Genomic DNA, 16,822 nt, shown 5'->3' on the forward strand with positions numbered 1-16,822 from the left:
ACCAGCATATTTTCCCCCTAAATGCAAATATGATAATAAGAGGTAGAATACTAGTCGACCAGATGATGAAGCTGTATATGTTTCTGTTAGGTCTGTATTATGTAGTTAGGTCATTTCTTTGCCAAAGGACAAAAATAGGTCTTTCATACTAATATTCCAAACAGTTTTGTGTTCCTAAGCAACATACTGTAACAAATTCTTAGTCAAAGACAAGCCATTGTTGTTCTGTCCAGGCGGGGTGTGTACTGTATAATATATGTCCGACTGGCTGCTCACTGCCCTGTTGACTGGCCTGGTTCAGTAGACAGGATTGGCAGTGGGTCTGACAGACAGCACCAGAGCCAAAAAAAAGCATAGAATTAGAGAAGGTAGAATGAACTGTCAGAGGCGCTCTCGTATTGTTACATCACCAACATTTCAAGAATAAAGTTCTATATGGGCACTGGAGTACCACATTGGCCTGAGCAGCTCAGACTGTTATGGAACAGGGGGGTGGACCGTGACCCCCCCACCTCAGCATATAATTGTGTGTGTGTTTTTTAATAATATATATATATATTTTATGGACAGACGAATCTAAGTTTGAGGTGTTCGGATCACAAGGAAGAACATTCGTGAGACGCAGAAAAAAATATGCTCGAGGAGTGCTTGACATCATCTGTCAAGCATGGTGGAGGCAATGTGATGGTCTGGGGGTGCTTTGGTGGTAAAGTGGGAGATTTGTACAGGGTAAAAGGGACCTTGAAGAAGGAACGCTGTCACTCCATTTTGCAACGCCATACCATGTGGACGGCGCTTAATTGGAGCCAATTTCCTCATACAAGAGGACAATGACCCAAAGCACAGCTCCAAACTATGCAAGAACTATTTAGGGAAGAAGCCGTCAGTTGGTATTCTGTCTATAATGGAGTGGCCAAAACAGACACCAGATCTCAACCCTATTGAGCTGTTGTGGGAACAGCTAGACCATATGGTATGTAAGAAGTGCCCATCAAGATAATCCAACTTGTGAGATATATATATCTATATATATATAGTGCCTTGCGAAAGTATTCGGCCCCTTTGAACTTTGCGACCTTTTGCCACATTTCAGGCTTCAAACATAAAGATATAAAACTGTATTTTTTTGTGAAGAATCAACAACAAGTGGGACACAATCATGAAGTGGAACGACATTTATTGGATATTTCAAACTTTTTTAACAAATCAAAAACTGAAAAATTGGGCGTGCAACATTGTTCAGCCCCTTTACTTTCAGTGCAGCAAACTCTCTCCAGAAGTTCAGTGAGGATCTCTGAATGATCCAATGTTGACCTAAATGACTAATGATGATAAATACAATCCAACTGTGTGTAATCAAGTTTCCGTATAAATGCACCTGCACTGTGATAGTCTCAGAGGTCCGTTAAAAGCGCAGAGAGCATCATGAAGAACAAGGAACACACCAGGCAGGTCCGAGATACTGTTGTGAAGAAGTTTAAAGCCGGATTTGGATACAAAAAGATTTCCCAAGCTTTAAACATCCCAAGGAGCACTGTGCAAGCGATAATATTGAAATGGAAGGAGTATCAGACCACTGCAAATCTACCAAGACCTGGCCGTCCCTCTAAACTTTCAGCTCATACAAGGAGAAGACTGATCAGAGATGCAGCCAAGAGGCCCATGATCACTCTGGATGAACTGCAGAGATCTACAGCTGAGGTGGGAGACTCTGTCCATAGGACAACAATCAGTCGTATATTGCACAAATCTGGCCTTTATGGAAGAGTGGCAAGAAGAAAGCCATTTCTTAAAGATATCCATAAAAAGTGTTGTTTAAAGTTTGCCACAAGCCACCTGGGAGACACACCAAACATGTGGAAGAAGGTGCTCTGGTCAGATGAAACCAAAATTGAACTTTTTGGCAACAATGCAAAACGTTATGTTTGGCGTAAAAGCAACACAGCTCATCACCCTGAACACACCATCCCCACTGTCAAACATGGTGGTGGCAGCATCATGGTTTGGGCCTGCTTTTCTTCAGCAGGGACAGGGAAGATGGTTAAAATTGATGGGAAGATGGATGGAGCCAAATACAGGACCATTCTGGAAGAAAACCTGATGGAGTCTGCAAAAGACCTGAGACTGGGACGGAGATTTGTCTTCCAACAAGACAATGATCCAAAACATAAAGCAAAATCTACAATGGAATGGTTCAAAAATAAACATATCCAGGTGTTAGAATGGCCAAGTCAAAGTCCAGACCTGAATCCAATCGAGAATCTGTGGAAAGAACTGAAAACTGCTGTTCACAACTGCTCTCCATCCAACCTCACTGAGCTTGAGCTGTTTTGCAAGGAGGAATGGGAAAAAATGTCAGTCTCTCGATGTGCAAAACTGATAGAGACATACCCCAAGCGACTTACAGCTGTAATCGCAGCAAAAGGTGGCGCTACAAAGTATTAACTTAAGGGGGCTGAATAATTTTGCACGCCCAATTTTTCAGTTTTTGATTTGTTAAAAAAGTTTGAAATATCCAATAAATGTCGTTCCACTTCATGATTGTGTCCCACTTGTTGTTGATTCTTCACAAAAAAATACAGTTTTATATCTTTATGTTTGAAGCCTGAAATGTGGCAAAAGGTCGCAAAGTTCAAGGGGGCCGAATACTTTCGCAAGGCACTGTATATAGATATATATATAGATATATATATATAGTTGAAGTTGGAAGTTTACATACACCTTAGCAAATACATTTAAACTCAGTTTCACAATTCCTGACATTTAATCCTAGTAAAACTTCCCTGTCTTCGGTCAGTTAGGATCACCACTATTTTAAGAATGTGAAATGTCAGAATAATAGTAGCGAGATTTATTTCAGCTTTTCTTTCTTTCATCACATTCCCAATGGGTCAGAAGTTTACATGCAGTCAATTAGTATTTGGTAGCATTGCCTTTAAATTGTTTAAATTGGGTCAAACGTTTTGGGTAGCCCTCCACAAGCTTCCCACAATAAGTTGGGTGAATTTTGGCCCATTCCTCCTGACAGAGCTGGTGTAACTGAGTCAGGTTTGTAGGCCTCCTTGCTCACACACTTTTTCAGTTCTGCCCACAAATTGTCTATAGGATTGAGGTCAGGGCTTTGTGATGGCCACTCCAATACCTTGACTTTGTTGTCCTTAAGCCATTTTGCCATAACTTTGGAAGTATGCATGGGGTCATTGTCCATTTGGAAGACCCAAATGACTGATGTCTTGAGATGTTGCCATCTTTGTCCCCATGTGCAGTCTCAAACCGTAGTCTGGCTTTTTTATGGTGGTTTTGGAGCAGTGGCTTCTTCCTTGCTGAGCAGCCTTTCAGGTGTCGATATAGGACTTGTTTTACTGTGGATATATATACTTTTGTACCGGCTTCCTCCAGCATCTTCACAAGGTCCTCTGCTGTTGTTCTGGGATTGATTTGCACTTCTCGCACCAAAGTACGTTCATCTCTAGGAGACAGAATGCGTCTCCTTCCTGAGCGGTATGGCGGCTGCGTGGTCCCATGGTGTTTATACTTGCGTACTATTGTTTGTACAGATGAACGTGGTACCTTCAGGCGTTTGGAAATTGCTCCCAAGGATGAACCAGACTTGTGGAGGTCTAAAAAAAAAAATCTGAGGTCTTGGCTGATTTCTTTTGACTTGATGTCAAGCAAAGAGGCACCGAGTTTGAAGGTAGGCCTTGAAATACATCCACAGGTACACCTCCATTTGACTCAAATTATGTCAATTAGCCTATCAGAAGCTTCTAAAGCCATGACATCATTTTCAGGAATTTTCCAAGCTGTTTAATTTAGTGTAATAATCTGTCTGTGAGTGCAGTACCTGTAGATGTGTAGTCTGATGTGCCTGTGTGGTGGAGCTGTGTCTCTCTCTCCCTCTGGATCTGTTCCTTGATCAGCCTCTGTTCCTCCTGCAGCTGCCTGGAGCCCTCCTCCCTCAGACGGGCAATCTGACAGAACAATAACCCCAGGGTTAACACAGAACATCATTCTCCCAAGGATGTTTCTGGGCTGATATTCACAAAACGTTTTAAGAGTACCAGTGATAAACTAGGATAAGTTATTATTTTTTACATATTTTTTTTTAGAAAGACCAGCTACGGTGCAGTACCACCAGCTCAATAGAATACTACCACCTACTGGTGATCACTCCCAGTCAGTCAGTCACAACACACACAGCCCATAACTACATGCATTTAACAGGCTGAGTGAAAGTCATCATGACTCACATGAAAAGCATCCCAAACCTCTTATTTACCATTGACTTTATGAGCAAAGTGTATCAAGTCATGCAATGTTGCCTAATGGAAATAATAATGATATGGCAAGGAATGAAAACGCTTCTATGGCCTCCTGAGTGGTGCAGCGGTCTAAGGCCTTGCATAGCAGTGCTAGAGGCGTCACTACAGACCCGGGTTCGATCCCGGGCGGTATCACAACCGGCCGTGATTGGGTGTCCCATACGGCAGCGCACAATTGGCCCAGCATCGTCCGGGCTAGAGGAGGGTTTGGCCGGTGGGGCTTTACTTGGCTCATCGCGCTCTAGCGACTCCTTGTGGCGGGCCGGGACCCTGCAGGCTGACCTCGGTCATCAGGTGAACAATGTTTCCTTCCCTCCAACATATTGGTATAGCTGGCTTCCGGGTTAAGCAAGGGGGTGTTAAGAAGCTCGGTTTGGCGGGTCATGTTTCAGAGGACGCGTGACTCGACCTTCGCCTCCCGAGGCCGAGTTGCAGCGGTGAGACAAGATCGAAATTGGGGAGAGGGGAAAAAATAATAATAAATACTAGTAAACAGGTTTCGTGAGATATGGCTGCAGCTTTGTTGTTTGCCCACGTCTTTAGTGAATTTCAAGGTCAATCAAGGAAAACACGTTAAAGTATGCGTTATAATAACAGTGGTAGGCTCAACTGTTTGAGACGGTGTGGGGACCGAGAATAGAGAGATGGCTGTGTGTGTTACCTTCACTAAGCCAGTGATTGGAACAGCTGTACTCTGGGGCTGACTGTGTGCGGTGCAGCATTCAGGAGGTTGAGCAGGTGAGCTGAGCATGTGTTGTATATTCTGATTCATCCACCCTCCAGGATGCCTATTGTTTTAGCCACCTGACTGTGTGTAGATGAGGGATTGGCATTCAAGTGAAACGTGCCTGTATGATCTGTTCTACGGTCAGAGTAGGAAACTAGGATGCTGTGGAGTTGTATCTCTCTTACCTCCTCCTCTAGAGTTCTGGTGTTTTGGAACTGTTCTGCACTATGGGCCTCAGCCTGGCGTTCTCTGGCCTCCAAGTCTGTGAAAATCACACACACACACACACACACACACACACATCATCCTAAATAGCCAGTTTTGTGAAACTGAGGGAAGTGCTTGTTGAGATGGCACAGGTTTGAGGGCTCACCTAGCTTGATCTTCCTCCTCTTAGCATCTAGCTTGTTATTCCTCTCCTCCGCATGTTTCTTGGCAGCGCAGATCTTATCGTAAGCAGCCTGACACAGAAGAGAGGAGGACAGTCTGATGTGATGAACAGTTGGAGAGAAGAGAGAAAAAGGGCCGGGGGGGTATGGATGATGGGTGAGTATCAGACAGACAGAGAGTCTTACCCTGGCAGCAGCATCAGTCAGCACCTCTAGGGCCTGGGACAGCTGGTGGAAGAGATCAGCTGGGGAGGAAACACCAAGGACACTCATGTTCTAGAGATAATAAATACTGTACAGTACATCGAAACATACACTCTTTCATAGTCCTGCTCAGTGGGGACTTAAGATGTGGTTAAGGGGACCATAGTGCATGTGTAGAATGTTAGCTTTAAAAAACAGCAACCAAATGGGACAAAGGTTAACAACGCACGGTAATGATACCTTAGTGAGCTGCTAACACGCGAGGGGAGGTGAGAGAGGAGGAGGAGAGAGGGAGAGACCAGGGGGGCTGTGCGTTGCGTGTGGAGGAGAGGACCGAAATGAGGCAAGGTTCAAAAAAAGAGCAGGCGTGTGCTCTGTGATGTCTCCTTGCCAACACAGGACCCGGGGCTGACATAAACGGAGACATTTCCTGCGTTAACATGTGCCTGGAGTCTCACGAAACCTGGTTCCCCAATGATCCACTCGCACTTTTCCCACATAAATCCACCCAGACCTCTCAATCCATCTCCCATTTGCGAGCCCTACGGGGCCACAGGGGCAATCACAAGTACCACACAAATCCCTGGCACTCGCCTCTATCCACCCCCCCAGCACCGCAAACCCCCAGCTCATAACAGCCCCACTACTGCACGCTTAAATCACTCACTTATGGGAGTTTTTTTCTTCTATCTAACGGACCCCTACTGTTACTCCCTGTGAGAAAAGCTGCACACAAACAGAAGGCTCGAGACTGTGGTGGAAGTGGACGGGTCAAGTTACCTACGCACATGGAGCAGAGCTGGCTGAATGAAAGCCTGCTGGAGTACCACATTGGCCGGAGCAGCTCAGACTATTACAGCACAGGGGGTGGAACTTGACCCCCCCATCCCTTGGGGCTACAGTCTCAGGGCTCTTAACCTCTCGTGCGAGTGGGTAAACCAATGCATGTGATGTGAAAGAGAACATTCTTCAACCTCTCCTTTTCATTTCTGGTAAATTTCATTGTTTTATTCCACTCAGCCCCCCCATTACCCCCTTGTTTCCCATTTTTGACTTAATCAGGGATAGTAACAGGAATCCAGCAACCGCACAAACTTCACTTTTAAACATGCCTTACGACGGGCCTTTGCCACAGTGATTTTTTTTCCCCTGACGCAGAATTATACTGAAACTTCCGAAACTGGTTGTTGACGTTTGTTGGCGACAAGCCGCATAGTGCCAAAGGAGCTGACTGGAGAAATGCTAGTCATGCTGTCTGGCTGGGGCCGGCCCGCATGGCTAGAGGGTTTGTGGGAAGCCTTTGCTCTGGTTAGCCATGGAGGTCCATCTGGCAGCAAGGTCAGACTCTAGAGGGTTTCGTGGAGGAGATGTCAGCATGTAATGTTGTGAGTTAGTAGAGGAGATGCAAGCATGGTGCCTGTTGACAGGGCCACACTGCACATGAATACCCATGTTAACCTCCCAGTCATACAAGAAACCAAACACACTATATTCTCTCAGCGTGTGTCAGGTCACAATGATGGACGTAGCTAGTGTCGATGGAGTTCAGGTTTTACAATCTGCTACAGAGGCAGAAGGCCGATATACGAGGTGAGGAGAAATGGACATCGTGCCATGTCATTTTCATTCACCTGCTTTTGGGTTGTCTGGGTTCTTGTCTGGATGGCATGTCAAGGCCTTCTGTCGGTAGGCTTTCTTGATCTACAGAAAAAAAGGGGAGAATGAAATCAGAGTCAGAGTGTTTACTCTTTTAGTATGCATGGACTTAGGTCAGCACATTGTTATTCACATTATGTCCCAGTTCACTATGTTCAGTTGTCTATTGAAACCAATAACCTAGAAGGGCCAGATCCTCCATCACTGTGTTGTGTTGTTTTTATTAACTGCCCCCAGTGGATTCATATTTTTGTAGATACGTGCAGTTAGTTCTTCATTTTGTGCACCTTGGTTGGACTTTGTGGTAGAGACTGTACTATGTTGTTGTTTCGAAAGAATGCCTTCAGGGTTGTTTTTCCTGAATATGCCAAACCGCTGTATGCATCTTGCCAATCTAGAATCTCTGAAATATATTTCCAACACGATTATTCTTTTTCATGCCATCACTGGCCCGAAAAGTGAAATGTGTGTAAAAATGATGGTCTCCTGGAAACATAACGAAAATATGAGTAGAAGTTTGATATGACGGTACAGGGGGTGGAAATGGGTTTAGTAGTTGATAGGGAGTTTAGGATCTGTTTCACTGGGGCCACATCTTGGCTGCTGTCACCTTAATGCTGACAAATCTTTCTTGAAAAAGTTAAATATGGATTGACAGCAGAGGAAAAAAATTACAATAACACACAAACAGTGTACCATTGTCAGTCACCAAATTGGGATGGCAGCCATTACATTCTTGTGTCTCAAGCCAAAACATTTTAAAATATGAGTGACAAACTTAGGGGGGAAAAATACTTTGGAGCATTGTAAATCTTAAAAATCAGGTTTTAGTCCGTTTCTTTTTTTTTTACTCCGTTGTTCTCTGGAATGTTAACCGCATTTCTTGGGTCCTTCTGGGCGAGTTAATGACAACGTGTTTTTCATTAGGCAATGTCTACTCCTCCAGAGAGGAAGCAGGACCCATTGAGAGAGAAAGCAGCTTTTCAAACCGCTCCTCCAAGCCCAATGAAGACCTCACGTCCTAATCAGCCCTGCCAGCATTCTGCATGCTTTCACCTCCCCCTTTCTAGTGATGCGGGAAAAATCAATAGTTACATATCGCAAATTATATTGATACTTTGACTGCAAATATTTTTTGTTGCTAGGTAGCATTAGTTAGTGCTAGTCAGCAGTATCTGTGCCAAAACTCTGGTATTTTTCATCTTATAGCTTGTTCTACATCTTCTTCACGTGAGCCAACATGTTTTCAGCACTTATTTCCTGATCAAAACTAATTTTCTCATGCTCTCTCGTCTCTCTGCAGCAGACATATGGTGAGCAATATGTTTGGAACATCAAATCGCAATATCGAATCGCAATAAATCGTGAGAATCTCAATATATATTGTATCAGCAGCTAAGTATCAGGCGGCAGGTAGCCTAGTGGTTAGAGCGTTGGGCCAGATCGAATCCCCGAGCCGACAAGGTAGAAATCTGTCATTCTGCCCCTGAACAAGGCAGTTAACCCACTGTTCCTAGGCCGTCATTGTAAATAAGAATTTGTTCTTAGCTGACTTGCCTAGTTAAATAAAAGTAAAAAAATAAATAATAATAAATCATGATAAGGTCGTATTGTGAGGTCCCTGGCAATTCTCAGCACCCCCCCCTTTCACCACAACCTCGACTCTTCCGTGCTGCCAATCAATCAGAACCAGTCCATTACAACTGGATAGATCAAGGGCCCCTTTCTGTTCTGTTTTGCATTGGACACCATCAACTCCAGGCAACGTTTGCATTTTTTTTTTGCACTATTGGATCTGAGGAATGTGCCAAAACAGACAGCGCAGACCGACTGACTGACTGGCTGTTATTGAACTGAAGAGGATGTGGTAATGCATCAGCAGTCAGAGAAGACATTTTAACTATCTGGGGATGAGCCCATCCTGGTCTAAAGTAGTTTGGCGTGCTGTACAGAGAGGGATAGACAGGGTGGGATCGCTCTGTGAGGCTACACGTTATTACAGCCCTTCACTCAGAGAGCTTCCTACATACAGTAACATTCAGGTCAGTAGAACTATTTCAAGCAGCAACGCTTCCCCCTCAGCCTCCTACCACCTCTCCTCTCTACTATCCAGTCACTTTCTGCTCTGCTGCATTTCTTGTCTCTCCTCTCCTGGACCACCTAATCCTACTCAGTCTCTTCTCATAGTTCCCCCCCCCCCGATCAGGTGGACCACTTCTTGACCAGCGACCCCTCTCATCTCTCACGCCATGAGAAGCTCCTGAGTTACGCAGCACTGCCACTGCCAAGAGAAACACATCAGCCGGTTGAGAGGTCAGGTTGTGACCTCAACTCACATAGTGGCTTTGGCCATCACCAGACCAATCTGATAAGTTCACGTGTCTCTGTCATTTTGTACAGTCAAAGTAGGTTTCTCCAGCTGCCCGGACACCTTGAACCAGAGCAACCTGTCATCAAGCACGCTGTGCTGAAAAACATCCACGCTAGTAATTGTAACACCATCAGTAAATCAAATCCCTCAGAGTGGTTACCTCACCTCCCTTTAACAAGCTCCACAGAGGCCCTTATTCTCATCGCCTTGAGACAAACTGGGCTCAGGGGCTGGAGGATGGGGTGAGGGAGAGATCCCCTCTGTGTTAATAACAGCCTATTTGGTAAATGCGTGCAAGCACTCCAACAGCAGAAGGACACCCCCTTGGGGATTACTGACTGTGGGTTTCATAGTGCTGTGCTCGGCACTAGGGCTCCATAAGACCAGCCAGTCCAGCGCCAGGTGCCCCCCCCCGCTCCGCCCCATCTCCCTCATCTACTGCTGGCAAGTGAATACTGCTCCCGTAGCCCTGAATTTAGTTAAATACATCATTGGTCCCATCACTGATGTAACACGCAAGCCCCAATTGAGGTAGACCCAGTGTCATCTGTACATGCCAATGTGGCAACTTTAGAGTGAGCTAATTCAGTGATAAGGGAAAGTAGAAATCTCAGGTCGGGACAGGTCCTTGAGTGAGGAGAATCAATAACAGTGGCAACTACAGGTCTACTACTCATTACTGTTTTTCCAGTGCTGGATATCTTAAATAAATTATGAGAATGAGACTTCTTAAAGGAGCAATTAACCATAAGACTAACAAGGCACGGTGCGGACAGACCAGTACATCACCGGGGCCAAGCTCCCTGCCATCCAGGACCTCTATATAAGGTGGAGACAGCTTCTACCCCCAAGCCATAAGACTGCTAAATAGCCATAAGACTGCTAAATTGTTAAGGGTAATTGCACCATAACAGATTTTTCACTTAAAATGTAGGCCAAACAAAAAACATTGATTTCATTTTACAAAAACACATTTAGTGGAAGAACTGCGCAGATGCAAATTTCAAAAACAGAATTTTGGTAAAATCTCCCTCAGTTTTTTGCTATTATTTGAATTAACTCTGCCCCCAAACAAAAACAAGAAGTTAAAGATGCACTAAAATTCTAATTGTTCTCCTAATTTCAAGTATAGTGTAGAAAATCATTGTACCATCTAAACTAGAGGTCGACTGATTAATCAGAATGGCCGATTACTTAGGGCCGATTTCAAGTTTTCAAAACAATCGGAAATCAGTATTTTTGGACACCGATTTGTACTATTTTTTTTTTTTATATATTTTTTTTACACCTTTATTTAACTAGGCAAGTCAGTTAAGAACACATTCTTATTTTCAATGACGGCCTAGGAATGGTGGGTTAACTGCCTCGTTCAGGCGCAGAATGACAGATTTTTACCTTGTCAGCTGTTAAAAAAACAGGAAGGATAGAAATAGCACACATAGAACAGATCCCATCACTTCTTAGACTTGCTTTCAGACAACTTACATTTCTATATGAATTTGATCAGGTCACCCAAAAAAGTACATATTGCAGCATTAAGATACTTGAATAATGCAACACGGTATGTAGAAATGTTGAAACTTAATTACTGTTTGGCCAAAATGTCCATCACAGGCTAGAACACTTTACAAAGCAAGAGGATAAAGGTAGCTTCCAGCTTTGCACGCCAACTTTCCATGCTAACTTACAGCTGAAGATCAATTTACTACACTAGTACCTTGTTTGTGATAATATGCTAACTATAACTATTGATGATTACAAAGCTGATTGTGAGACAGCGCGCACATTTATAAAATAAGAGATTGCTTCTTCTATGCAAATGTTGTTGATCAGTACAATAAAATAAGTCCCAAATGGAGGGGACACAGATTGTTTTTCATCTGTAGCCCCGTGAAATCAGCCAAAACAATCTCAATAACTCAGTGCACGCACACACTCCTATTGAATATTAATTCACCTGTATTGTGAATAGGCCTAGGCAACATCTTGATTTGTCCAGTTTATCAATAGAGACCGACCATTCAAATCAATTATTACCATTATGTCATGTCGATAGATTGGTAAAAAAAATATTTAAAAAGTCAAACTGACTGCATTGTATAATTGATACATTAACATACATACAAATATCCAACATTTCAAATGTGATGATATGGAACTCAAAAGATCTGTCTGGATAAAGTGCCATTCTGGGAGTTAGGCTTATTGGCCTTTTTTTGCCGTGGTACCGTTTTGGTATCGAGTATCATGATGGTATCATGATACTAAACCTACTGTAGTATCGGTATCAAAGTCAAAATTCAGGTACTGTGACAACACTATACTACTGTGCTACGCTGACTAAACTTGTGAACCCAATTGTGGTTTGTGACTACTATGATTTCCCATTGTAGCAAATTCAATTGCAGAAATTACATTACTGATTTAGAAATTAAGAATTTAGAGTTTTAATCACTTAATTAAAACAAAATGTATATTAGTAAAAACAATAACTATGATAAGTGTACTTTTACTTTGTTACTTCTGTGAACTCTAATTAACCTCCCTCATGAGGGAGAGAAATGAGAAAATATCTTGAAAATGTGGGTTTTTGGTAACTGAATTTAAGACTTTTTCTGCTAATTGTTTTCTAAGACCCCTTTTCCATCTGTTTGACCAGAAATCAAAGCCTTTGTCTATTCCTTATTTTTAGGATGGATAATGGTTTTATCTTTCATTTGACACCCAATTTAACAGGCTCCTATGAACTTCATATTGGTGCTCATGGGTAAAACCCATACACATTCACTGCATACGCACACGCGCACACGCACACACACACACACACACACACAGATATACTGCTGCCTAGTTACTTTACCCTGCCTTCATGCACATATCTACCTCAAATACCTCGTACATTGATCTGGTACTGGTATTCCCTGTATATAACACCATTTTTGTGTGACTATTTTTCGACTCTGCATCGTTAGGAAGGGCTCGTAACCATCACTTCACAGTAACATCTACACCTGTCGTATTCGGGCATGTGACATAAAATGTCATTTGATAATCAAGCCCATCCCTCCCTCCTTAGCAGTGGGCTACTTACTTACAATACCAGCAGGCAAACAGTAGCCTAATGGTTGGTGCCTGGTGAAATCAGGCTCTCTCTGCCACCCGCTGCCTGCCACAGTCTTTACTGCATGCCCACATCTTGTACTCATTACCCGTCTGTAGTACCTATTACAGCTGACAACTGGCCCCAACACAGCCACAGCAGGACCCCAACAGGACCCACATGGGTGGCTGATTAACTACCTGCTCTGCAACTGGGCCATCCTCCTAAATTACACTCATCTGGCATTATTAGAAAATTATCCACTGGAGAAAACACATGCAAGGAAGAAAGAGAGAGAGAAAAGGAGAGAGGGAGTGAAAGAAGGAGAAGGGAGTGGTGCAGGGGGAGAAAGAAAAGGAAATTATAAAATATGTACAGAGGTCGGGGGTATAAAGCGGAACGTGTGTGTGTCTACTAAGATGTAATTGCGGTTCAGCTTCCAAAATGTGCCCTGAGCTGAGCATAACTCGCCTGACAGGAACATTTGTTTGGGACAGTGATACAATTATCATGAGTGGGGCCTGCCAAGGGCCAGCTGAGTTACTCACCTACCCGAGGAACGTGTCTTCTGAATGGATGCAGGCAGGCAGCAGAGTGCAATGGTAGGATGCACAGTGAAACGCAGCCAGCCTGGCAGGGGGTCACTCTATTCAGTCCCACAGCTAGCTAAGCTACAGTACCATGAGCTGTTTTAGCCACTGAGGCCTAACATTACTACAGTCAGGGAGCCAGAAACGAAGAGCAATGAGAAGGAGAGGAAGGAGCTCCACATGTAAACGCTGCGCTGTCATGATAAAGTACATAAAGACATCTGCGGGTGAATAATGTCTGCACATAACTCAGATATATGTAGACACAATCTAGCCGTCTTAAACAGTCACACTATAGGTAGGCTATAGTTAGCCTACCTTTATTAGCCAAAAGAAATAGCACCAGGCAGCCACATTGCTGAATCTTATTGAATTTTTTGGTGCCTAAACTGTGTTCGGTCTATTCCCTTCCTCTGTAAAACAGCCACTTCTTTATCCCTGCTGATATGCAGGAGAATGTGGCTGAAAAGTGATAACTGGCCTGTTTAACTGTCCGCTACAGGAGAACGCCGTGGCAAAAATAACTCCAGATAATGATTCACTCAGTGATGTGCATAAACCACAGGTTCCAAGCCACCAGCTCCCTAACTGAAATATCTGCAATCCAAAATGAGAGGAATTTCAAAACCAGAGATAACGACAGAGGTAATTCACACCAGGAGTAGTAACAGGAAGCCGAGATTCATCAGGGAATGGTTTACAAGCTGTTGCTAAGTCCACATTAACATGATCTTGAAAGAGTATTTCCTCTCTCAATGATAAACAGCAGTCCTCCTGGTGTAACAGTGGGAGAAAACAACTGTGACATCTGACTTGTTTTCACAAATTCTACCAGTCCCCACACACACACACACTGGTGTATGCACTACTGCTCACTATCTTTCCTGACCATCAGCAAACCTCACAAAACTCAGCTCCCCATTTCAGGGACTCTTTCTGGCTAAGCCACAACCACTAACTTCCCTAAAATGCTCCTCTGAGGTGGATGAGACTTTGAAATCAAATTAAGAAATTGAATTCTTCCCACAATTTGGCAGCAATGTTAATTTTCTTCTGGCCTGCAGATTTTAGGAGCTGGAAATTTAGCACGGAGGTGGTCGTGAAAATGACTGGATTTGGGGACACACATGTAGCAGGCCTATCACCCATGGAGCATGGGCAGGGAAAATAGGACAAGGGAAGGGGAATGTTCCCAGAGCAAACCAAATACCCATGTCTGCACATAATGTCATTCAGACTAACCCATCACATTTTGTTTCAATTAGGTGGAGCAGCCTTTTGTTTGAGCAAGCAATCAAACATAATACTTGTGTAACATGCAGACTGCAGTACACTTTCTGATTGGCAAACAATAAGAGATATTGAGGAAGATAATTTGTTTCTTGAACTTATCCAAATGCTGGCTCAACCGGTACTTGTTGGTATCCCTTGGGAGAATCAAACAGGACCTTCTTATAGTGCTAGACAAGGAAGCCAGTCTAATTTTGGCAACATGATGCATTGGCTTATGAGTCCTATTTATAATTTCAGAAGACATCTGCTCCAGAAGGTGTTGCACTTCATCTGCATGCTTCCTTCAGATACAACCCACATCTACAGAAATGGCTAAATGGATGGCTCTGTATTATCTTAATAAAAACTGTCATAGGACCACGAGACACATTGAATTTTGAACAGTACTATGCCGCCACTTAGTGGCCATTTGAAGATACTTTACTTAGAACACACAAGACCTACAGGCTTGGTAAAATAAATATTGCTAATGACATTATCCATGATGTACAAATTCTGACCTAAAAAAAATATTAGGTAACTAACGTTAGCTTGCTTTGTTCATAACCAACCTAGCTAGTAGCTCTGGTCCAGGGCTAAGTGCTCGTCCCTCTACTAACACAGCAGAGGCAACTCGTTGTTGTCGTCGGGTGACTGGATCAGAGCTAGCTGGCTTAAGTATAACAACCCACTTCCGTCTGTGCTAGCACCTTTTGGAAGAGCAGAGATAGGAGGTCTTTAGCTATGTTATTATGTACCAACTTCAAAGCAACTAGCTAACTAACCTACTGCTAAGTTACACAAGGCGTCAAAGTTTGTAAGCTAGCTAGTTAACGTTAGTTGTCTAAAGTAGCTAGTTAGCAAGCTAGCTCCTTATTGCTAGCTAGCCATCACTCACCTCTTTCGCTGTCGCTGTGTCTTTAATACCCAGTAGACCATATAGGTCCATCTGTAAAAGGTCTTTCGCTGTCTTTCCTGTCATGTTATCTTTCTTTCGTACAATATAATAGCTACCAAAACAAACGTTAAATCAACGTCCTATAGATGTTTGTTGTTGTAGCACGTATGGGTTGAACGTTTCAGACTTCCAATTCGGACTCATTCACTTCCTGAAAACATACCATTATGGGAGGTGTAGTTTACGTGCCCTATACGTCATTTATTATCGAACTTGCACGATATTGTGGATTTAAAATGATACGTATTGAATTACAATGATATTTGCAAGCATGTTGATCTATTTGGTCTAGTGTGGCATTTTCAAATACTTTTTGCTGACTTTAAAGTGATCCATTTGGGATATCATTGTGATATGAAAATGTTATAAATAATTAACAAATATTAACTTTTTGGTGTCAAAGTGTAATATTTATTTACCTATGCAAACTGTACCAGACTGGCCATTATAATATGGTAAGTGTTATGTATGGAACGACATGCAGTAAGTCTTCTGTATGTTGTTATGTTTTACGACAGTGTGCTGCTTTACGGATGAATGGGTTGTGAGAATGAGTGTACATGTCATTAAACGAGAGTGATGTAAAATGTGAAACCGTGCAGATGTCCGTTCGTCTACAGCTACGCTAGATATAACAGTAATATTAGGACATAATAAATAAATAAAAATTAACAATGTTTGAAACAAAGGTAAGAGAGGGTACATTCATGAACATTTCATATGGGTTATTATGGCATAATACACTCTGGTATCACTTCTGGATGTTTGGATGTGGGCTTGTGGCTTACAGAGGAAGATAATGCAGCCAGTTTCATGGAAAGCCCATTATTGCAGCATTCCCTGAGAGGCTGGTAGGACCCCTGGAGGTAGGTGCCCTGGGGCCCCAAATGAGTTAGTCCGGCCCTGTAAACAATGCCAGTCTGTTCAGTTCCTAGAATGATTTAGAGCTTTCTGAGAAGAGAACAACAATCACACACCCACACAGAGACAGGGGCAGACTGGCCATCTAACATTTCGGTCCAATGCAAGATGGGCTGGTCCATTGTTGGCTTATTTGTAGTGTCTACATTTATTTGCATATGTTTTTTTTCTGATCATTATCTGGCTAATAATGGGGGCCTCAAGGAAAGAAATGGGTTAGAAATGCCAAAGCCGATTTCTGGTCCCAGTCCGCAAAGCATACACATGTGTGTGTAATTAACTCTACGATTGATCATTTACCAGTTCGAAATG

The 16,822-nt window shown here is 43.1% G+C and overlaps 1 protein-coding gene across 2 annotated transcripts in view; it reads right to left on the reverse strand.

The window, feature by feature from the left end:
* The window catches only part of LOC112256646 (dnaJ homolog subfamily C member 17), a 46,935-nt gene extending 31,184 nt beyond the window's left edge, over window positions 1-15,751 (reverse strand). For both annotated transcript variants that reach the window (XM_024430043.1, XM_024430041.1), the window contains exons 1-6: window positions 15,530-15,751; window positions 7,274-7,343; window positions 5,625-5,683; window positions 5,423-5,510; window positions 5,235-5,311; window positions 3,845-3,971 (exon numbers count right to left, since the gene is read on the reverse strand). In XM_024430043.1, the coding sequence (XP_024285811.1) occupies window positions 3,845-3,971; window positions 5,235-5,311; window positions 5,423-5,510; window positions 5,625-5,683; window positions 7,274-7,343; window positions 15,530-15,613 (505 nt within the window). In that variant the 5' untranslated portion in view covers window positions 15,614-15,751. The remainder of the gene's footprint in view (window positions 1-3,844; window positions 3,972-5,234; window positions 5,312-5,422; window positions 5,511-5,624; window positions 5,684-7,273; window positions 7,344-15,529) is intronic.
* Window positions 15,752-16,822: the final 1,071 nt, after the last annotated feature.

Source organism: Oncorhynchus tshawytscha, linkage group LG08, assembly GCF_018296145.1.
Source record: "Oncorhynchus tshawytscha isolate Ot180627B linkage group LG08, Otsh_v2.0, whole genome shotgun sequence".
NCBI lineage: Eukaryota > Metazoa > Chordata > Actinopteri > Salmoniformes > Salmonidae > Oncorhynchus > Oncorhynchus tshawytscha.